The sequence below is a fragment of the Neomonachus schauinslandi genome, chromosome 5 (assembly GCF_002201575.2).
Source record: "Neomonachus schauinslandi chromosome 5, ASM220157v2, whole genome shotgun sequence".
Classification (NCBI taxonomy): Eukaryota; Metazoa; Chordata; class Mammalia; order Carnivora; family Phocidae; genus Neomonachus; species Neomonachus schauinslandi.
Genome location: NC_058407.1, coordinates 62263783 through 62287109, shown reverse-complemented (window position 1 = coordinate 62287109; position 23327 = coordinate 62263783). Strand labels below are relative to the sequence as shown.

The window sequence follows — 23327 nt, the reverse complement described above, 5'->3', positions numbered from 1 at the left end:
AATTATACAGTTAAATGTGCACTAGGGAAAAAAAATAAATGTGCACTAGGCATGATTTTTGTCTTGTTTTTTGATTGTGAGTGACAGCTAGAAACCCATTCAGACTGGTTGTGCTCAAAGGGAACTGAATCACTCACATAAGTGGGAAATCCAAAGGCACATCTAGCTTTGAGCAGGGCTGGATCTGAGGACTCAAATATTGCCAAGCGACTGTCCACCTGTCTCTTTCTAACTCTCTCCCACTCTGGGCTCCGAACCAGTCCTAGCACGATTTCATTCTCAAGCCGGTTTTCCTTGTATGGTGGAACAATAGCCACCATCTGCTCTGGACTGATGTCATCCTCACAGCTTGCAGGTTAGAGTATCTCTTTCCCTACTATTCCAGCAGAAGTGTCAGGGAGGGCTCTGTCTGATACCTAACATGGGTAGGTATCATGAGCTGAAAACAGTGCCCAGAGGTGCCTGGGACACAAGCTGACCCTTAGAGCTAGGGGATGTGGTCAGCCCTACCTGAGTCACCCGGACTGAAAAAGAGATTAATGGGGAGTCTTCTGTAGGGGTGGGGTCAGAGATTCAGAATGACAGAGATTCAGAATGACCAAGTTTCTAAAGCTGAATAGAATTAGTTTCGAAAGACTTCATGGTTTAACTTCACAATACAACAGAAATTGGACCCGGGGGAAGGTCAGTAAATGGTGCTAGTGGGGATAATGAGCCATGTACCACAGTGAATACCAAGACTGGTGGTAGAGGTCCTGGGTGACCCTACCAACGCTGGGTGGGGAGAACTTCCCTCTAGTTTTCTTTTCTTTTTTTTTTTTTTATTTGAGAGAGAGAGAATGAGAGACAGAGAGCACGAGAGGGAAGAGGGCAGAGGGAGAAGCAGATCCCCCGCTCAGCAAGGAGCCCGATGCGGGACTCGATCCCGGGACTCCAGGATCATGACCTGAGCCGAAGGCAGTCGCTTAACCAACTGAGCCACCCAGGCGCCCTCCCTCTAGTTTTCTTACCTCTGTCCTTTTGCTCTAATTGCTGTGGACGTGCCAGGCAGCACAAAGTGGCTCCTGAGGGTGGTTCCTGCTGATGCTGGGTAAAGGTCCCTTATCCAAAGTCAAGGACTAACACAAAGGAAGAATTCCTCTGATCTCAGTCTTTAGCAAGGGTTATGGTTATGTCCCCTGGAAGAAGAAAAGCTTGGGGTGGGGTGTGTGTGTGTGGAGGGTGGAAGGGAGTGGGAGAAGTCAGAAAGCAAAAGACCCGCCCTCCCTAATTGATTGGTGACAGTTTCCCTGAACTTGGAACCCCTATAACCAATCCTTACTTGGCACTGCACTTCATCCAGTGATGTCCTTATCCTTGAATTGACCTGAGTTCTGGCATGTTTGATGTTAATTCTTTACTGTCCCCAGTAGCTAGACTGGTCTACCTTTTTTTTTTTTGTCAGATGGATATGTCCTTTGCTTATCTGTTTATATTAATTTTTATAGAATATGAATTCTTAGACCGTGTTCATGAAAAATATATTCTAAATTTAGTTCAGTGTCTACCTTAATTGCCCATTACAAGCAGGCACTGATAAAGGCTTTTTGATGATGATTATGACTGTAAATTACACTAGAAATCAAAGGCTACCTGTTGTAATTTTGAACTGCTGCTCATCTGGAAATGCTAACCTCCTCTCTTGTAAGTCTTTTCTTGCAAACTAGTTTCCACTGGACTCAGCTGAAACCTTTAAGTTTGACGGCCAGGAGACTTAGGTTCTAATCTCAGATTCACCAACTTCCATGTGACTCTTAACATGCCTTAGTTTCACAGTCTTCTAGTGCAAGACAGAAGAAGCTCACAGGACTTGCAGGTAGGGACGAGAAATAAAATAGAGGGGGGACACCTGGGGGGCTCAGTCAGTTAAGCGACTGCCTTCGGCTCAGGTCATGATCCTGGAGCCCCGGGATCGAGTCCCGCATCGGGCTCCCTGCTCAGCGGGGAGTCTGCTTATCCCTCTCCCCCTGCTTCTGTGCTCTCTCTCAAACAAATAAAATAAAAAAGAAAGTAGATGGGGTAGATGTGGAAGGGCTTCAAACGTAGGACACAAGGATCCTGTCAGAAGTCTCTCTCCTTCAGAGCCAGCTCTCTGAGACACACTTCTTTCTCCCTGCAAACCCAGTTCTTCTTCCAGGATCTTCAGGTTCCTGCTGTGAAGGATGAACCATCCTTGTGTATCATCTTTTGCAGAGATTCCTCTCAATGACTCCCTTTACCTCATTTTTGCCACTTGATTCTTCTTTACAGGCCTTCAAACAGCTACTTTTCTTAGCCTAGAGATAATTTATGTTCCCATTTTGTTATTTCTAAGAGAAAGACTTAGAGGGAGGAGGAGTTCAAGATGCCTAGGGTGCCAGAGACAATTACTGAAATGAGACATGTGATAGAGTCAAATGATGAGCCCCACATGTTTCAAAGACATAAAAGGAACAGGCAAAAATGAACTCCAGGTGAATTAAAGACCTAAAATTGTAAAACAAAACCTTCAAAATTATCTGAAGAAATATAGAATATTTTTATGATCTTAAGATAGAATTTAAAAGATCAAATTATGGGGACGCCTGGGTGTCTCAGTCAGTTGAGTGTCTGCCTTCAGTTCAGGTCATGATCCCAGGGTCCTGGGATCAAGTCCCGCGTCGGGCTCCTTGCTCAGTGGGGAGCCTGCTTCTCCCTCTGCCTGCTCTGCCTGCCGCTCCCCCTGCTTGTGCTTGTTCTCTCTGACAAATAAATAAATAAAAATCTTTCAAAAATAAAAAAATTAAAAATTAAAAATAAAAGATCAAATTATGAAAAAGCAGAAGTTATGATAGCCAATTTTGATGAAACTGTCTATAACAAATATTAAAAACTCGTACGCAAAAGACATCTTTTTTTTTAAGTAGGCTTCACACCCAATGTGGGGCTTGAACTCACCACCCTGAGATGAAGAGTCACGTGCTCCACCAACTGAGCCAACCAGGGGCCCCTCAAAAGGTATCTTACATAAGGTTAAAATACAAATGACAGATGAGGAGACAGGGAAAAGTATCTGCAACACACATGCATATCAGAAAAGGATTGGTTATCTAGCATCTGGAAAGGATTCCTATAAACTAATAATAACAAAAGAAAGATAAACAACCCAGTGGAAAAATGGACAAAAGGTATAAATAGATAATTATCAAAAGACATTCAAATAACCAATAACCACGTAAAAATTTATTCCACCTCTCCAGTACCCAGGAAAATGCAAAGTAAACTGACAATGAGATTCATTTCACATCTATTGGATTAGCAATAATTTAAAAGTCTGACCATTTAAGTGTTGGTGAGAAACTAGGACTTGCATATTCTATAAAATTGACACAACCACTTTGGAGAGCAACTTGGCAATATTTACTCAAGTCTAAAATGTATATGTCCTTTGATGCTGAAAGTCTATTGCCTTAGAGCAGTGTTTTCAATCCAAGAGTGAGTCAGGAAATCAATTTAGTGAGTCATGTCCAGCAGTTTACAAAAATGGAATAGAAAGGAAATAGAGTTCATATAACCTAAGTAGATATTACTTCACTAAACTTTTATTTCATATATGAAATGAGCCTTGAAAGAAAATTTTGTACTATGAGTTATGGTTTAAAAAAAAACACTCTGAAAACACTGCTTAAGAGAAACTTTCATACATAAGAACAAGGAAATTTGTTCAATGATGTTCCCTACAAGACAGTGTTTGTAATAATGAAACATTGAAAACAACATAAATGTTTTTAGTAACAAATAGAATAACAAACTGGAGTGTATTCATGTGATGGAATACCACACACAGCAGCTAAAATTAATGAATTTGGTCTACATGGATGAATTTTGAAAACAAATTTGAGGAAGGGGCGCTTGGGTGGCTCATTCAGTTAAGCGTCTGCCTTCGGCTCAGGTCATGACCCCAGGGTCCTGGGATCGAGCCCCATGTCGGGCTCCCTGCTCAGTAGGGAGCCTACTTCTCCCTCTCCTACCCTCTCATGCTCTCTCTCGCGGTCTCTGTCACTATCTCTGTTTCTCTCTCTCAAATAAATAAATAAATAAATAAATAAAATGAAAAAAAATGCCACATGAAACCAATTATAGTTGACCTCTGAATAACACAGGGGTTGGACCTACACAGACAAAAAACCATGTATAACTTTTTTTAAAAGATTTATCTATCTTTAGAGAGAGAGCACGCGCACGTGCATGAGGAGGGGAGGCACAGAGGGACAGGGAGAGAAATCTCAAGCGGATTCCCCACTTTTATTTTTTATCTTTAAAAAAAATAGAAAAAATATATCTATATTTTTTAAGTAGGCTCCATACCCAACATGGAACTTGAACTCATAACCCCGAAATCAAGAATCTGATGTTTAACCCACTGAGCCACCCAGGGACCCCAAAAATCCATGTATAATTTTTGACTCCCCCCAAACTTAACTAATAGCCTACTAGTGATCAGAAGCCTTACCAAAAACATAATCAATGAATACATATTTTGTATGTTCTTTGTGTTATAGCCTGTATTCTTACAATAAAGTAAGCTGGAGAAAAGAAAATGTTATTTAGAAAATCATAAAGAAGAGAAAATACATTTACAGTACTGTACTGCATTTATTGAATAAAGCGGACCTGTGCAGTTCAAACCCATGTTGTTCAAGGTCAACTGTGCATGATTTTTAAAACATTAGGGGCGCCTGGGTGGCTCAGTTGGTTGAGCGTCTGCCTTCGGCTTGGGTCATGATCTCTGGGTCCTGGGAGTCTGCTTCTTTCTCTCTCTCTCTCCCCCTCTGCCCCTTCCCCTGCTCGTTCTCTCTCTCTCTCTCTCTCAAATAAAATCTTAAAAAAATTTTTTTAAAAGTCCATATACTATTTGTGCAGATACATATGTATGTTCAAAGATATATATACACATTACTATATTAATATATAATTATATATTATATTAATATGTTCATACATATGTTATATTCAATATGTAATTATATATTATAATATATATATTCGAAGTATTAAAAGTGGACTGATATAAAGAGGATGCTCAGGAAGGGAATGAAATGGGACTTTAGGTGGTAGATACATAAATGAATGTTATAGTATTCTGTGTTCTCTTCCTTTTAAAAGATTTTTAAAAATTTTGTTTTCGTAATTTCCACCCAATGTGGGGCTTGAACTCATGACCCCAAAATCAAGAGGTTCATGCTCTTTGAGCCAGCTAGGCGCCCCAACAACATTTTCATTTTATTTACTTTTATTTTGGGGGGATGCCTGCCTGGTTCAGTCAGTGGAGTGCACAATTCTTGATCTCAGGGTCATGAGTTCAAGCCCCGTGTTAGGTGTGGAGCCTATTTAAAAATATATATATATGTGTATATATTTTAAGATTTTATTTTTTTTTAAGATTTTATTTATTTATTTGACAGAGAGAGACACAATGAGAGAGGGAACACAAGCAGGGGGAGTGGGAGAGGGAGAAGCAGGCTTCCCGCAGAGCAGGGAGCCCGATGCGGGGCTCGACCCCAGGACCCTGGGATCATGACCTGAGCCGAAGGCAGACGCTTAACGACTGAGCCACCCAGGCGCCCCAAGATTTTATTTTTTAAAGTAATCTCTACACCCAGTGTGGGGCTGGAACTCACGACCCTGAGATCAAGGGTCACACGCTCTACCAACTGAGCCAGCCACATGGCCCCCAACAACATTTTTTTTAAGATTTGTTATTTATTTATTTGACAGAGAGAGAGTGAGAAAGCACAAGCAAGGGGAGCAGCAGAGGGAGAGGGAGAAGCAGGCTCCCTGCTGAGCAGGGAGCCCAACACGGGCTGGATCCCAGGACCCTGGGATCCGACTGAGCCCCCCAGGCCCACCCCCCACCCCCCAAAACAATATTTTTAATACATAAGAAAAAAATGCAATTAAGTTTTCATCTCACTCAAAATTCTGAGAGGGTATCATAAAATTGTATTAAGTACTGGTTATTAAAACTCTTTCATCCTGGGATTTTTTTTTTTATTTTAGTGCCTTGGGAGAATAACCTGCCAAAGGCAGCCTGTCAAACTCAATGAATTAGTATCTAAAGTTGGCAGATCACTGTGGTTAGTATTTCTCCTAGCAAAAAAGATTTCTTGGGCCCCCTGGGTGGCTCAGTCGTTAAGTGTCTGCCTTCAGCTCAGGTCCTGATCTCAGGGTCCCGGAATCGAGCCCTGCAATGGGCTCCCTGCTCAACCCCGCGGGAAGCCTGCTTCTCCCTCTCCCGCTCGCTCCCCCTGCTTGTGTTCCCTCTCTCGCTGTGTTTCTCTCTCTGTCAAATAAATAAATAAAATCTTAAAAAAAAAAAAAAGATTTGTTTCCCTGAAGTTTCAGTCTTTCCTATCTTTGGACATGCTGCTCCTTCTTACAAAGCCCTTACTTCCAGTTCTTGACTGCCAGGCAATCTCCAATTTATATTCCATGATCTAGTTCAAACCTGATTTCTCTTCATCTGGATGCCCCACCCCCCACCACCAGAATTTATCAATTACTACTCCTTTAACTCTCACTGTGCCTTGGACATTTTCTCTGTTACAGCACCTATCATGTTATAGCACACTAATTTTTGAATGGAATCTTCTCTACTAAACCTCTGAACTTTTTGAGGGAAAGACCTGCCCCTTATTTGCCTTTACTTTCCTAGAATCTAGCAGAATGGCTGTAGAGTGGACCCCCAAATGTTTGTAAAATGAACACCAAATTCTGATGACTAACTAAATGACATGGGTTTTGGGAGCTCAAATCTGATTCCCATTTTCACACTTTCACATTTTCAAAAGGAGTACGTAAAGGTGGTCACCATTTTGGGACATTCTAGTGGTTCCTCATATCTCTTGTCCAGATTCTTTTTTTTTTTTTTTAAGATTTTATTTACTTATTTGACAGAGAGAGAGACAGTGAGAGAGGGAACACAGCAGGGGGAGTGGGAGAGGGAGAAGCAGGCCTCCCGCAGAGCAGGGAGCCTGATGTGGGGCTCGATCCCAGGACCCTGGAATCATGACCTGAGCCAAAGGCAGACGCTCAACAACTGAGCCACCCAGGCGCCCCTCTTGTCCAGATTCTTATGATAACCTTTTTGGTATCCTTAACTTCCAGTCTCTTCCTATTCTGATCCATCCTGGACACCACTCCAGAATAATTTTTATAAAACATCATCTTCATCTTGTCATTCCTTTGGGCAAAATATAGTAGGACTCTCTAATCCTTTCCAGTCAAATCTAAATCTCTAGTCTTCACACAGGAGGCCCCCAGAATGCAGCCTCACTTTAGTATTCCGAACATATCTCTTGATCATTTTATAACGTGAACTATACTAGGGCTGGAATCTTTACCTGTCTGACCTCTGACTTATTCTGAGAAATAAGAACAATGGCTGGCCTGGGGGAGATGCTCAATAATTGTGAGGTTAATGAATAGATGAACTATTCCTAGTATATAATCATTTGTTTCAGCTAGTTTTCTTCTTGTTCTCTATATACACCAAGCTCCTATCAGCCCATCTTGTCTGCTAATACCTAATAAACAACACTTAATAGAATGTATTGCAAATTTTAATATATGTGCCCAAATACAAGACAGTGCCTTGTTGGGCGCCTGGTGGCTCAGTCGGTTAAGTGTCTGCCTTCGGCTCAGGTCGTGATCTGGGGGTTCTGGGATTGAGTCCCGCATTGGGCTCCCTGCTCAGTGGGGAGCCTGCTTCTCCCTCTGCCTCTGCCTCTCTCTCTCTCTGGTCTCTCATGAATAAATAAAAATAAAATCTTAAAAAATAAAAGCAGTGCCTTGTTTTCGCAAAGAGAACTAAAAAAAATGGTTTTCGGTTGACTTCATATATATGAATAGTCAAATGTCTACTTTTTTTTTTTTTAAAGATTTTATTTATTTATTTGACAGAGAGAGACATAGCGAGAGCAGGAACACAAGCAGGGGGAGGGGGAGGGGGAGAAGCAGGCTTCCCGCCGAGCAGGGAGCCCGATGTGGGACTCGATCCCAGGACCCTGGGATCATGACCTGAGCCGAAGGCAGACGCTTAACGACTGAGCCACCCAGGCGCCCCCAAATGTCTACTTTAAGTAGTTACCAATTTAGTGAAAATATAAGTCTAATATTATTCAGCAACACATATTCAAAATCACATGTGAAATATTTATTTAGAGAGAATGCTTTTTCCCTCAAACTTTCTAACAATTCAAATTATCAGTGCCTTCGTTATCTTTCAAGCCACTTCGTTCAACAACTAGCTCAATTTACAGATCACACCATCTGCGCATATATCCAAATTGTTTGAGTTTTTTTTAATTCATACTATGCATATATATTCCTGATATCCACAGTATAACCTCTTCCTGTTGCTTTCTGAAAGGCTTACTCACAACAAGATCTAACACTTGAAACTGTAAAGTCCTAATCCAAGAATAATTCCTTAAATCTATGTTAAATTTTTTTTTTTGCCTCCTTTTTGTTTTTAAGTGATTCCATCCAGTGATCTCTATAAGCTTGTGGAACTAGCATGAACTGGGGTGCCTGGGTGGCTCTGTCGGTTGGGCATTTGCCTTCGGCTCAGGTCATGATCCCAGAGTCCTGGGATCGAGTTCCAAGTTGAGTCCCTGCTCAGCAGGGAGCATGCTTCTCCCTCTGCCCACCCCCCACTCATTCTCTCAATCACTCTCTCTCTCTCTCTCTCAAATAAATAAATAAATAAAATCTTAAAAGAAAAAAAAGAACTAGTATCAGCTTAGGTTATTTCAGGATGCATCTTCCCCAAACCCTTTGACTAAAAACAAAATATATAAAACAGATATCATGGACTATAATAAGAGACTTTGTAAGAACACAAATTACAAGGCAACTTCTTTTCTGAAAAATTATTTGGAGAGGAAAAATAAACCTTATATTCAGGTATATAAGACATTTGTTCATTTCACAAATACTTAATGAGCACTTCTTGTGTGCCAGGCACTGTGCTAGGGACTAGAGATACAGGGACCTTAGAATCCCATGGGGAAGACAGTCATTAAATGTATAATGCCACAGCTAATTAATTATGATCATTTTAAGTACTTTTAAGGATAAGTATACCTAGCTACAAGACAGAGGAGTAATAGAGGAACCTAAGTCTGTGGGACTAAAAAATAGTTTCTCCAGCAGTGCTATTTATATACAGTGCAGCAGTAATTCATGTACCCAGTCTATCTGGGTTCAAATACTGACTCAAATCTTTTTTTTTTTTAAGATTTTATTTATTTATTTGAGACAGAGAGAATGAGAGAGACAGAGAGCACATGAGAGGGGGGAGGGTCAGAGGGAGAAGCAGGCTCCCTGCCGAGCAGGGAGCCCGATGCGGGACTCGATCCAGGGACTCCAGGATCATGACCTGAGCCAAAGGCAGTCGCTTAACCAACTGAGCCACCCAGGCGCCCCTCTGACTCAAATCTTAAGGTTACTTAACCTCACTTTCCTCATTTATGAAGTAGAGCTAACAATAGTACCTACCCCCATGAAGAGTAAATGACTTAATACACATAAAGCATTAAGAAAAATGTCGCCACATGGTACTTGCTTAACAAATGCAGCTGTTATTGTCATTTCAGCAGGAACCTGAAAGACAAGCTGGGAGGAAGGGAAGAAAATACAAGCAGGGGTGCTCAGGTGGGTCAGTCAGTTAAGCGTCTGACTTCGGCTCAGGTCATAGGATCGAGCCCCACGTGACACTCCCTGCTCAGCACGGAGTCTGCTTGAGATTCTCTCCCTCTGCCCCTACCCCCACTGAAGCTCACATCCTCCCTCTCTCTCAAGTAAATAAATAAAATCTTCAAAGAAAGAAAGAAAGAACTCTAAGCAAAGAGCTACATGTGCAAAAGCCCAGAGCATAAAGTTGCTTGGCCTACAGTAGAACTGAGAGGCCAGTGTTTCTAAGCATAGAAAGCTAAGGGGGAAAGGATACCATGAGATATGAGATGAAGCTGAGAAGATAGGCTGAGGTCAGTAAGGCAAAGCCTTGTAGGTCAGGTTAAGGAATCTGAACTTTATCCTAAGAGTGAGGAAACCTGAAGGGTTTTATAAAGGGGAGTGACAAGCTTAGATTTGCAATTTTCAAAGCTTTCTCTGGCTATGGAATGGAAAACTGGTTGGAAAGAGGCCTTTGGCCTCTATTTTATAGATGATGGGGAAACCAGTAAGGAAGTTGATTCAGTCTTCTAGATCAGAGGTGGGTGGTGGCATAGAAGAGAGAAGGAAACTGGATGACTACAGAAATAGAAGGCAGAACCAGCAAGACTTACTGGGTGTATGTTGCAGTGAGGGGGCATGGAGGGAGAGGCACTAAACAATAAACATGTATTTGAGGAAGGAAGGAGGGAAGGAAGGAATTCCTGTGTTCCTGCCATATTGTTTTACTGCATGAAATGCCTTCCCTCTACTCCATCTTTCCAGGCATAATACCTTCCCATTTCCTCCACAAAACTGTCTCTCTGACTGATCTTGTCCCCTTCTTCCCAGGAGTGTTCTAGAATTTTAGAGCTGAACATTCTTGAGATACATAATGATTGAGAGAACTTAGACACTGCCTGAAGACAGAGATCATCTTTTAGTCAACTTTCTTTTTTTTTTTTCTTTTAAGATTTTATTTATTTATTTGACAGAGAGAGACACAGTGGGAGAGGGAACACAAGCAGGAGGAGTGGGAGAGGGAGAAGCAGGCTTCCTGCCGAGCAGGGAGCCTAATGTGGGGCTTGATCCCAAGACCCTGGGATCATGACCTGAGCCGAAGGCAGACGCTTAACAACGGAGCCACCCAGGCGCCCCTTTAGTCAACTTTCTATCCTGCCCACCTCATCTCCCCAACACTTGTAGAGATTCTCATTACAGAACACTTTCTCTGACTTCATGAGTGGTATAGTCATAAACAGCCTATGCTAATATAAAGCTCCTTGACCCATTAAGCATTATATGGAGGTTTCACAACCATTTTCTTCTCGGATCTTCACAGAATCCTTATAAAATAAGTGCTATTACAGAGAAAATAAACTCAGAGCTAAAGTGACATGTCCAAGGTCACACACACTAAAGGAAATGGCAGTGCTAAGATTTGAACCTAGATCCTGTTTCCAAATGGGATGCTTTTTACAACTCTCCATGGAGGGTAAATATTCATATGCACTTGAGACATTAAACTCTCAGAGGCAGCTAACTGCCACTTCTAAGAATCCTTCCCAGTTTCAGTAATTACTTAGTTTATTCAAGAATACTTATTGAGCACCAAGGGTGCCTGGATGGCTCAGTTGGTTAAGACTCCCACTCTTGATCTCAGCTCAGGTCTTGAGCTCAGGGTAGTTAAATTCAAACCCTGCGTTGGGCTCCACACTGGGGTGGAGCCTACTTTTAAAAAAAATAAAGAATATTTATTAAGCACCTACTACATTCTAGGAATGGCACCTAATATCAGGGGTAAGGTACAGCAGTGAACAAGGCAAGAAGGTGCTTGCCCTGTCTAGTTCAGGGAGGGGCCCAAACAAGGAAACAAATATATAAACAGTGTTAAATGCTAAGTACTATAAAGAAAATATACGAGGTGCTGGGGGCAAATGTGTATCCTTAAAATGGGCATTACTTTGAATAGGGTGGTCAGAGAAAGCCTCTCAGAGAAGTGACATTTGAAACCGACCTTGGTCTTCAGGAGGCGCTTAACGAAAGGCATTTCCCCACAAACCTAGTTTGGAAGCCGGCGTCTAAAGCCAAAAGGTACTTAGTGTGCACAGGGGCCGCTCCCAGGCCTCCAACCCTGGCCACCTCACTGGCCCTGGACAGTTCCCGGCCTACTCCGGCCGCCACCACTAGAGGGCGCCGCGGATCTCCCCAGCGCCCAGGAGGGGCCGCGGCCCCAGGCACTGCCACACTGACACCTGGCACCCACCGCGTCAAGGCCCCGAAGCCCGGGGTACGGATGGAGGGCAAGGGCGGCGCTAGGAAGCCCTAGGGAATCGCGAGGGATCAGCAGGCCCTCAGTGAAAGGACGTCCCCAAGATCACAAATCCAACCACTGCCATACGTCCTCACTGCCTCGGGGACAGCCAGTTTCCGGCGCCTTTAAATCAGGAAATACTGGCTGCGTCCAATCCTGGTCCTTCTTCCGCCACTTAGTCTTAGCGTCGATTCTTCGCCAGGGGAGCGCCAGGCCGGCCATCTACGGATACCAATCAGCACTCAGGAAAGGCGCATGCGCTCTGGAAAGAACGTGACGTACAGTGAACTTTGACCTAAAGGCGACCTCCTCTCTTCCCCCCTCCCTCGCTGTGAAGATGGCGCTCTCCAGGGTGTGCTGGGCTCGGGCTGCTCTGTGGGGTTCGGCGGTCACCCCTGGACCTCATGTCACCCGGAAGCTGCAACTTGTTCGCTGTGGCCTGGCCTGGGGGGCCCCTCGGTGAGGGACCTGGGAGAAAGGAAAGCGTTTCTGATGTACAGGCCTTTCCCGTGGCTCAACCTTGTTTGCATGCTGTCTGTTAATTCTCAGCGTTCCACGCCCTGGCCCCGGGGTTTTTATTCTTCTGCTCAGAACTCGCACCCCGATCGCCACTAGTGATATGGCTTCCTGACCCTCACGACTCTCAGTGCCCCATATTTTCCGTATTCCCCACGTGTCCTGAATTCATCTTTCAGCCTCTCTTTTTCGGCTTAGGTTTTACCGCTACTTATCTGGATCCCATCTCTTTGGCCTTAGCAAGCTGTTCAAATGGTCCCTCAGGCTTTGCTCTCCCTGCAGACTCACACCACACCCGACATTCCTTCCTGCCTGATCTCTCATCTGCCCGATGTTTTTCTCGGTCTGATTGCTTATCTATCCTTGAGCCCAAGATCTTCCTTGGATTTCAGAAGATTCAGGTCTTAGCATACATTCTCTGAGACTGGTGTTTTACATTAGTGTAAAAGGGGCTCCAGGACTGATTCCCAGACAGTCTCTTTGATCTTCCTTGTAGGTCTTCAAAGCTTCACCTTTCACCAAAGGCAGATGTGAAGAGCTTGATCTCTTATGTGGTGGCCAAGACAAAAGTGATTAATGGGAAATACCATCGTTTCTTGGGTCGTCATTTCCCCCGCTTCTATGTCCTGTACACAGTCTTCATGAAAGGTAAAACCAAAACAGAAATCCCTTGAATCCTTTCCTGGGCAATGTCAAAGAGTTTAGAATAAGTAAGATTACTTGCATGTTCTGCTGTGTGGTGTGAGCTGGTGTGTTTTCTGTTTCATAAATGCTTGAGGGTTAAATTAGTTCTAAGTTAGCACTTCTGGAGAATGTGTCTAGAAAAGTATCATGACAATTTCTGACAACATCCATGGGGGAGCATAGGTATTTTTGCATTTTTCTTAACGACACACAGCTGACTATTGTAGAAATTCTTTGACATGCACAAGGCCAGGCATCTACATGGCTTCACAGACCTGCCCTGTGATTTATCAGTTGACTTGGCCCATAAGAAAATGTGGTTTAATGCTTGTCACATATCTGTCCTAGATAGCATATCGTGGAAACAGCACTACATATACTTATTTTCTGAATGTTTTCATTCAGATCAGAGCTGTGCTAGTTACTAGAAGATGGTATAATGACAGGTGTCCACTCTGGTGCCAGACTGCCTGGGTTCACATCCCAGCTTGTCACTGGCTGTGTGACTGGACTAGTTATTTAACCTCTCTGTCCCTTGGTTTTCTCATCTGTAAAATATGGAAAATAATAGGACCTACCCCATTAATCACATAGTTGTGAAAATTAAATAAATACATCAATACATGTAAAGTACTTATGGCCTGATCATAGTATGTGCTCAATAAACTTATCTATAACTATTATTGTACTCTATACTTTTGTTATAACAGCAATTACAATAAATTACCATGTTGTTAGCTGTGAATATTATCATGATTATTACTAGCTTCGTGGACTTGCAAAATCTAAAGTAGAAATAGAACGGCTGCTTTGTCTGCTACCACGTTTATAACTGGGATTAAATGAGAAAAGGGTCTGGAAAAGTATTTTGGTTGGTTTGTTTTTAAGCTTTTTTTTTTTTTTTTTAAGATTTTTATTTAGTTTTGAGAGAGAGAGCACAAGCAGGGGGTGGGGCAGGCAGAGGGAGAAGCAGGCTCCCCACTGAGCAGAGAGCTCGACGCAGGGCTGGAACCCAGCACCCTGGGATCATGATCTGAGCCAATGGCAGAACGCTTAACTGACTGAGCCACCCACCCCGGCGCCCCTGTTTTTAAACTTTTAATTATAGAAAATTTTTAATATACACAAAAATAGAATAATATGAATTTTCATGTACTCAACCTCACTTTAGCAGTTATCAACTCGTTGCCACCAGTCTCCTTTCATTTATACACTTGCCTTCTCCTGTATTATTTTGAAGCCAACCTAGATATTATATAATTTCATTCATAAATATGAAAGCATTTTTAAAAAGTAAAGCCTTAGGTAAAATGTAAGAATTATCATCAGATGAACAAAGAAAGTGCAATAATAGAAATATGTTGAATTACAGTATTTCTGAAAGTGTTCTAGAAAGAAGATAAGGTAATATCTGGTTGGAGACTACATAAGGTTAATTGAGCAAGATTTCCTGAGGTTAGTGAGTTTTTGAATTTTTATTTTAAAGAGGGAGTGAGTAGTGAACCAGAAGAAGGAGAGCACCCCATAGTAGATCACAGAAGGCCAACTTGGCTGGCAGAGAGGTGATGTGCTGGGGGGATAAAGAATGAGAAGAGAGATATAGGTTGGCCTCACAAGAGTTTCAAATGTCCTAATTTAGAGCTCTGATTTAGAGTAGTGTTGGGGAGGGACTAATATGTGTGTTGTGGGTAAACATGGAGTTGGAAGCTGTGGTAAGATTCAAACTGGGATAACGTCACACTCTGTCCTCTACTTTAATGAGGCAGGATTGCAGATGATATGGGCTGATGCCAAAAAGGCTAGAAGAATAAAGACAAATATGTGGAAGCACAATATAAAGTTTCATCAACTTCCATACCGGGAGATGGAGCATTTGAGACAGGTATGGGCCAGGGGCAGAGATCAGAAGTCCATGGTGAGGTAACTCAAGTTAACCAAAATCTCAAGCTTTTTTCTTTCCTATCTTGTTCACCCCTGATCAACCTTTTCCCCTCCAATGTGAGATCAAAGTATTGAACTAAATGAGAGCATCAGGTTATTTGTCGGAATTGGGTTTATTCAGAGTTGTAACCCTCTGTAACAGAGCTCCATAGAGATTCTGGCATACTTTTTGAATAAAAGTTGTGTATACTAAAACCCAGTTCATTTCTGAATATATAAAAATCTGTAAGGATCCAAAAGGCAGCAGGAAAGTAGCATTTGGTGGTGACTTGATGGATGGTTTTGAAGCTGAGAGTGAGAACCTAGGACCCATTCGGCATATCAAGAAGAATTTGTTGAGGGATTTGGTATAGTGTCAGGTCCCGTACTAGACATTATTTGGGATACAAAAATGAACAAATCAGGGCTTCTGTCCTCAAGGAACTTACCAACTAGAAGTAGATAGAAATAACCTTGACCCTTCTCTGGGCTGCAATAGAAGTTTACTGCACAGTGTGGGGGAGGGATTGTTCATTGTATTAAGAACTTGGGTTAAAACTGCGTCTGTCTTTATTTCTGCTTAGTTCCGTCGAGACGTCACCAAGTGTCTTTTCCTAGGTATTATTTCCATTCCACCCTTTGCCAACTACCTGGTCTTCCTGCTAATGTGAGTACAGATTTCTATTTTCCCAGCATATTGAAGAAACAGATTTTTTTTTTAAGATTATTTATTTATTTATTTGACAGAGAGACAGCGAGAGAGGGAACACAAGCAGAAGGATTGGGAGAGGGAGAAGCAGGCTCCCCGCTGAGCAGGGAGCCCAATGTGGGGCTCGATCCCAGGACCCCAGGATCATGACCTGAGCCAAAGGCAGACGCCTAATGACTGAGCCGACCAGGTGCCCCGAAACATAGATGTTTTTTAAATTAAAAATTATTTAAAGAACTTTCCATTTCAGAAGTAGGCAGAGATTATCACACTTCCTGCTCCAGTCTTCTAATTAGCCACTCAGTAATTATTCCTGGGTCAACCGTAGGTGTAGGTAGCTTAGACTTTTCATGTCTCTTAGCTGCCCCTGTGTGATGTGAGATAATATTATGACCTTTTCCATCATCCCTAGAGGCAGCAGCCCACTCCCTGAGAAGCATAGCAATTTGGGAGAATCTTTTGTTTCAGGAGAGAAATGCATTTCATATTCTGATAACATAAATTTTTATTATTTTATTTTGTATCCAAAGATGACATTTTATTTTATTTTATTTTTATTTTATGTATGTATTTTAAAGATTTTATTTACTTGAGAGAGAGAGAGAGAGAGCAAGAGAGCATGAGCTGGGGGAGAGGCAGATGGAGAGGGAGAGGCAGACTCCCCGCTGGGCAGCAGCCTGACATGGGGCTCCATCCCAGGACCCTGAGATCATGACTTGAATGAACCAAAGGCAGACGCTTAACCAACTGAGCCACCCAGGCGCCCCAATTTTATTTTATTTTTTAATTAATTTATTTATTTTGAGAGAGAGACAGCAAGAATGGGTGAGCATGGCGGGGAGGGGTAGAGGGAGAGAATCTCAAGCAGACTCCCCGCTGAGCATGGAGCCCAGCAGGGGAATCGATCCCATGACTCTAAGATCATGACCTGAGCCGAAATCAAGAGTCGGACCCTTAACCGACTGAGCCACCCAGGTGCCCTCAAAGATGACACTTTTAAACTGTGATCTTGCTTGTTATTTTAGTTATCTGTTGCTGTATAACAAACAGTCTTGAAGCTTAGTAGCTTTTCATGGTTTTGTGGGTCAGGAAATCGGACAGGGTTCAGGTGGGTGACTGATTTTTCTCTTCCATGTGGTGTTGACAGAAGTCCCTCAGGCTTATTCAGCTGACGAAGGGACTAATCTGGATGGTCTAAGGTCACTCTTATGTCTGGTGCCTTAGTGGGGATGGCTGGAAGGCTGGAGCTCTGAGTTAGAGTACCTACAGGTGACCTCTTTAATATGGTGGCCTCAGAGTAATGGGACTTCTTACATGGCAGCTCAGGGCTCCAGGGGTGAGTGTTTCAGCAAATAAGAATCTGCTTGGCCTTTTATAACCTAGCCTCAGAGGTCACAGAGACTCACTGCGCTCTCTTTTATTGGTTGAATCAGTCACCCAGATTTAAAAAGTAAGGGGACAAATCGCTTCTCGGCCTTTTGGCTAAGATCAAGTGTAAAAAGTAAGGGACATAGACCTTACTTCTCAATAAGAGGAATGTCAAGAGACTTTGCGGCCATGCTTTTTTTTTTTTTTTTAAAGATTTTATTTATTTATCTGACAGAGAGAGACACAGCGAGAGAGGGAACACAAGCAGGGGGAATGGGAGAGGGAGAAGCAGGCTTCCCGCAGAGCAGGGAGCCCGATGCGGGGCTCGATCCCAGGACCATGGGATCATGACCTGAGCCGAAGGCAGACGCTTAACCGACTGAGCCACCCAGGCGCCCGCGGCCATGCTTTTAAACCACCGCACATGTAGAAAAATGGATTAAAAAACACATTTGCCCTGAACATTTTATATATACATACGGACCGTGCCACAGTTTGAGGTTGTCAGCATCACATACGATGAGTGGCTCCGTCTGCCGCTCTCTCCAACTCTGTCCAAAAAGATGTTCTTCAAATGCTTTAATTCAGATGAAGTCATTTTATCTAATTACTACACGTGAGGCTGTCCCACTGCTGCTTCCTTTCACAGAACCTCAGTAATGTTGCCTGAAATTGTGCTTCAGTGTATCTTTAAACCTCGGTCTGAGACTCATTTACAGAAAAGAACAGTGAGGTAGGGAAGTCATGTCTCCATCTCTTCTTCCTAGTGTTCATGTCCGCCAAACGCTTTCTTGGATCACTTTGAAAGATGCCGGTTTCAGCAAGTGACATTGTGATTCCTTTTCCTTTCAGGTACCTGTTTCCTAGGCAGCTACTGATCCAACATTTCTGGACCCCAAAGCAACAAATTGATTTCTTAGATATCTATCATGCTCTCCGGAAGCAGTCCCACCCAGAAATCCTTTGTTATTTAGAAAAGGTTATCCCTCTCGTTTCTGATGCAGGACTCCGGGGGCATATGACAGAGCTGTGCACCAAGGTATTCCTCCAGCTAACCCTTCCTGCAAACTCCGACCCTTGTGAGAAACTAGGGAAAAGGGCCAGGCAGGACCTTCCTAACCTCTACCAATCTCTCACCTCTCCCAAGATACAGCATGGTACCCACCCAGCAATACATGATATCCTGGCTCTGAGAGAGTGTTTCTCTAACCATCCCCTGGGCATGAAGCAACTCCATGCTTTGCAAATGGTGAGCACTTTGTGGCTTTCTGTGTCCCGCAGCCTCACCTTGCCTCAGGTCTTGCGTGTGGTAATAACTATGTTGACTTTCTCCTCCCACGTTGATGTGTTACAGAAAGCCTTGAGCCGAGCCATGCTTCTCACGCCTTATCTGCCTTCTTTCTTGTTGAGACACCGTTTAAGGACTCATACCACTGTAATTCACCAACTGGACAAAGCTTTGGCAAAGCTGGGGATTGGCCAGCTGTCTCCTCAGGAGGTGAAATCGGTAAGAACTTACCGCGATATCAACCCTCAGTCCTTGGTGGGCTTTTGAGCGCACGGGGCTGGGAGCTTACAGAGAGCTCCCTGTTTTGCTTGTTAGAACAAAGCCCAAACTCTTTATTCTTTCACCTCATTTCTGTGTCTTTTTTCTCAGTGAACTTAACTCATGGAAAAGGAATTGCCCATAGTAATTTTGGTTTATGTTTCTTTTCTTTTGGCCCTTCAAAAACCGAGGACACTATTCTTTAGACCTACTGTTTTTGATTAAATAGGCCTCTTTGCTTGTCTGTCGTAGTTCAAATTGCTATAGAGAAAGGTTTCTTGTGGGCATGGAGTTATAGCTTATTTAAAGGAGATTTTGAATTATTTGTGGGCTTACAGTTCATGGGGATATTTGTTATGTGATTATTGAGGACTGTTCCTCTTCTGAGTGATACAGGCTTGTTATCTTCGTGGCCTGAATTCTACCCATATTGCTGAAGAGAGGTGTCGAACTTGGCTGGGAGAGTGGCTACAGATTTCCTGCAGCCTGAAAGGTAAGACAAATCTGTGGTTATGCCACTAAAATCCAAAGTATTTTTCTGTTTGATTCTAAGATTATTTTGGAGTTGATTATTGAGTACCATGAGACCCTTATTTAATATATATGTCTAATTGAAAGGGCATAAACTCATTTGCCTACAGGGGCTAAGCAGGTAATGAAGTGGACTCTGCAAGACAGGAGGGAGTAGTGAGGATTGTGGGAGCCCAAAACAGCACGCATGCCGGTCTGAAGCAGTCTCTCAGCCCCAGCACTATTGATGCTAATGTCCTGAGCTCTAGAGGATCTCTAGCAGGATCCCTGGTCTCTGCCCGCTAGATGCCAGCAGCATCCTCCACGCCAGTTCTGACAACCAAAAATGTCTCCAAACATTGCCGGATGTCCAGTGGGGCAGAGGAGAACAGAATTATCCCAGTTGAGAAGCACTAGTCTAAAGGCATTCAAATTCAGAACAAAAACACTCAGTTGGCTAAATAAAAAGACCCGGGGGTGGGTATTAGGCCTGTGGGGCTCTTGTTGGAACCTTTGGCTAGGCCTTGATGTTTTCTAAGCCTGTGAATATCAGGGTAGGCCTACTAATCTCCTTGGAGCCAAGAAATGTTTCCAGAGCAGCAGCTCCTACCAGAAGAATCCCAAGGGTGATTAGTATCATTACCATCTCTGAAGTTTCTGCCGCCACCCCTTAAGAGTCAAGAAATGAGGATGAGTGGAAAGGAGTATCTGGTGGAAGGAAAGGAAAGCATACATGCAGGGACTGGAACGAAGCAGGGGAACTTTGAGAACAGTAACCTCTTGACGTCACGCCTCTGCACTCGGCTTCCCGCCTCTAGTATCAAGCCCCGTCGACCAAGGCAGTTAGCAGGCTAACTGTTCCCTGGCCAGGCCATTAACACTGATGGTGTTTACAGAAGCTGAGCTGTCCCTCTTGCTACACAACGTGGTCCTGCTTTCTGTCAACTACACCGGGACAAGGCGCTGAGCGAACGCGGGGCGGATGGCATGTCCTGCGGCCACAGAGTGCAGCAGCGTGGCACCTACCCGCACCGGTCAGCCGGGGCTCTGCGTGCGCTGGTAGGTGTGCCCGAGGCGGGGGACAGGAGCTACAGGCTTCCCAGCGCGGCCGCCGTGCTGGAGCTGGGACTGAAACAAGCCCTCTTAGCAGAGGCGGCCCGCGTGAGCTGGCGGCCCGACTTCCTCCGAGTCAGCCGGGGCGGCTGGCGGCCTCTACTGGGCCTCCATGGTGATGGTTTCAGTTCGGAGCCTAGGAAGGGAGCTTGTGCCCCAGGTGAAAAGCCTCATCTGGCCCAGGGCTGGCCCACTGCCGTAGTCTTGGAGCTGCGTTTTTGTTACAGTTTCTGGCTGGTGAGGGCAACGGCACTGTTGAAATTGGAGCATTTACGTCTATGCGTGTACTTCGATGCTGCCCTCAATCCTTTTTGTGATGACCAAAAATAGGTTTTTGTTTTTTTGGGTTTTGTTTTTGGTCCCCTCACTGGGTTAACCACTCCCTTTCCTTTCCAAATCTTTGACCCATCTTTTTTTTTTTTTTTTAAGCAAATATTCATTCATATATGGGAATTTTCTAATGGAAAAGATAAAAGGAAACACAAGTGCTCCTTGTCCCTTCCCGCGTTTATAGCCTTCACCCCCCTCCATCTTAATTCCTGCGCTGTGGTGCAGCCCCTAAGGAGCTTCAGCTCTGCTACCCCTACTGCGCTGCAGCAGGCCAGCTCTAACGGGACAGTGGCCGCCTCCTCTGGGCCACGGATTAAGCCTCTGAGGTTCTAATCACTGCCCCGCCTGGGAGACCGGAGAGGCCTGCAGTGTAAGTAAGTTGGGGTTAGCTTTTGTCTGTGTACATCATTGACCTGTAGTAACTTACTGTAAATGCATGAAGCACTGTTTTAAATCCAAGTAAAGACTGCCTGAAACCAGTTGCTGGAAATGACTTATGCATACTCTAATTATTTTGCTAAAGCTCCTTTGACAAGACTGACAAATCTAACTAACGGGGGAGGTAGGTGGTTGGAATAGAAGCTTCTGATGGGATGAAGTTCTGAGGGATCTGATTTGACGTTGATCCTCTTTGCTGGACTTTAAGATGGTAAAAAGGAATAGAGAATTTGGAATTAACAAATGAGCCCCCAGAGTAGGGACTACAGAAAGGGAAAAGCTCCAACAGGGCAGGATCAAGGCCTGCTTCAGCTGAAGAGGTACATAAGGGCATATGATGCAAGTAAAGCTCTTGGTGCTCCAAAGAGAATGTTGTTTTTCCACCATAATGTTGTTAACATTAATCTCTAACTGACCTAATTAGTTCTATATATGACGCTAGAGAAACACCCTTTCTCTAACAAGTTAACAAGCCTGCCAAGATAAAGAATAACACGCTGTTCTTTTGAGTATTTCTTTAATATTACATTTAAATAGTCTCTTTAAATACAGCATTATCACAATGTAAAGGACCAAAAAGGCAAAAAAAAAAAAAAAAAAATTCTTTTCAGAGAACCAGACAAGCTTTGGATTCACATTGAAAATACTACCTGTATACAGTCTGGAAAATAATGAGTTGGAATAATACGAGATTTCTTTTATCTAGGCCTAGACTGAGCGGGACCGAAGCCATCTGCTCCTGATCACAGGAGGCCCAGGCTTAGCTTTTCTAGCAACCATGAGCCAGAATTCTGTCCAGCTCAGGTAGCACCAGAAACGAGATGGACTAGGTTGTAGAAAAGGCCCTTTGCTTGACAAGACGATTAATGCTCAGTGTTAATATTCAGCATTAAAAAACTTGGGATCAGCAGGAGTCAGAATTGTTGAGTTAATGGAGGGATGGACTTGGATTAAGAAACTGGTTTTTCAGATACCGCTTCTTGGCCTTTTGGCTAAGATCAAGTGAAGAAACTAGTTTTTCAGAAAAACCAAATTACCTTGGGGGTTGGCAGTCAGTTTGACAATTAGATTCAGATTCTTTGTTTGATCCCAAAGGCTAAAGTGTCTCTTATTGAGCAGCTGGAATCCACCTCCTAGGTGAGGCTGGAGCCTTCCTAAGGAGGGAATGTATAAAGCCCACCCTCCCCTTCCAACACAAACTTTCAGGAAGATTCTTCTCCAGAGTCGAATTTGCAGTGAAGCTTCAGTCTCGTATTCAAGGGGCCAGCCGAACGTGGGAGAGTGGTGCTCAGCTTGGGAGAGTGTCTAGATCTCAGGTACTTAAGACTGTTTTGTGAGGCTAGAGGATGGGGGGGGAGACAAGGTCCTGTACTTAAGAACTCCCCTCCAAATGTAAAACCAAGCAAAACTGGGAATGAACAGGAGAGGCAGACTAGGTTAAAAGATGTATCTGTTGAAGTACAAGGCCTCGCAGGCTCAGGTGAGAGATCTGATAGGTGAACTGCTGCCGGGACCTACATAAAGGGTGCTTTAACGGCCCCCGAGAAAAGGCTTGGTGAGCAAGGTAAGTGGGAAGAGTTCTCTCCCCCACCAAAACCAAAAAGGTTTTCACTTGTTCTTTGCTGGTTAATAAACCATACCAGAAGTGAAGCATGATGTAAAGGGTACTAGAGAAGAGTGGTCTGCTCCCTCTTGCCTCCAAAGGGAGGCAGAGAGAACTGTTCATAAAAAGAATTCCATGGTGTTCAGTGGAGCACATCCTGGAACGTAAGCTGGACATAAGAGGAACAGGAGCCGTGTCCCCCCATTAGAGGTAAGAACTGAATTTGAGTCCCACTTTATAGATCTCAAAGGTTATAGTCGGAACTTGAATTCTTTGGAACCTGGGAGCTGCATTTAAGAATTAGTTTGGCTTCCAGTTTTTACATATCAAGATGGAGGGATCCAATAAACATTTGCAGTTCTTGGGGCTGAGGGGGGCGGAACCTGTGTGGACAGGAACAGTATAAGAACTCTCCAACCCTGTATATCCAAGGACCACGAGGGTAGATACAGAAAAAACAAAAACTAGTCGGTGACTTTAGATTACCACATCCTATGTTCCTTTAAAGCTGAAACCTCCCAGAGTGGGAGAAAAACCTGGGTGAAAAAGCAAGCGTGGCACAAAT

At 43.6% G+C, this 23327-nt stretch overlaps 1 protein-coding gene across 11 annotated transcripts; it reads left to right on the top strand.

Moving 5' to 3' along the window:
• The first annotated feature begins 12349 nt into the window (after positions 1-12349).
• On the top strand, positions 12350-21208 carry LETMD1 (LETM1 domain containing 1). 11 transcript variants are annotated; one of them, XM_044915411.1, is made up of 9 exons: positions 12350-12484; positions 13038-13189; positions 14992-15107; positions 15730-15812; positions 18075-18261; positions 18370-18471; positions 18577-18729; positions 19165-19261; positions 20175-20317. In XM_044915411.1, exons 1-9 carry the CDS (start codon positions 12363-12365, stop codon positions 20243-20245), a joined length of 1083 nt encoding a protein of 360 aa, XP_044771346.1. In that variant the 5' UTR covers positions 12350-12362; the 3' UTR covers positions 20246-20317. The 11 variants fall into 11 exon arrangements, with proteins under 11 accessions (XP_044771346.1, XP_044771347.1, XP_044771345.1 ...); XM_044915410.1 differs by having other exon boundaries at positions 12363-12484; positions 13017-13189; XM_044915412.1 differs by lacking the exon at positions 20175-20317 and having other exon boundaries at positions 19208-19258.
• The last annotated feature ends 2119 nt before the right edge of the window (positions 21209-23327 follow it).

Coding starts and splice junctions, on each gene's coding strand:
- LETMD1 (XM_044915409.1), top strand. CDS start 12,363: ATGGCGCTCTCCAGGGTGTGCTGGGCTCGGGCTGCTCTGTGGGGTTCG. Junction 15,108..15,729: donor AGATGGAGCATTTGAGACAG/GTATGGGCCAGG, acceptor ATTTCTGCTTAG/TTCCGTCGAGACGTCACCAA. Junction 18,472..18,576: donor AACTCCATGCTTTGCAAATG/GTGAGCACTTTG, acceptor GATGTGTTACAG/AAAGCCTTGAGCCGAGCCAT.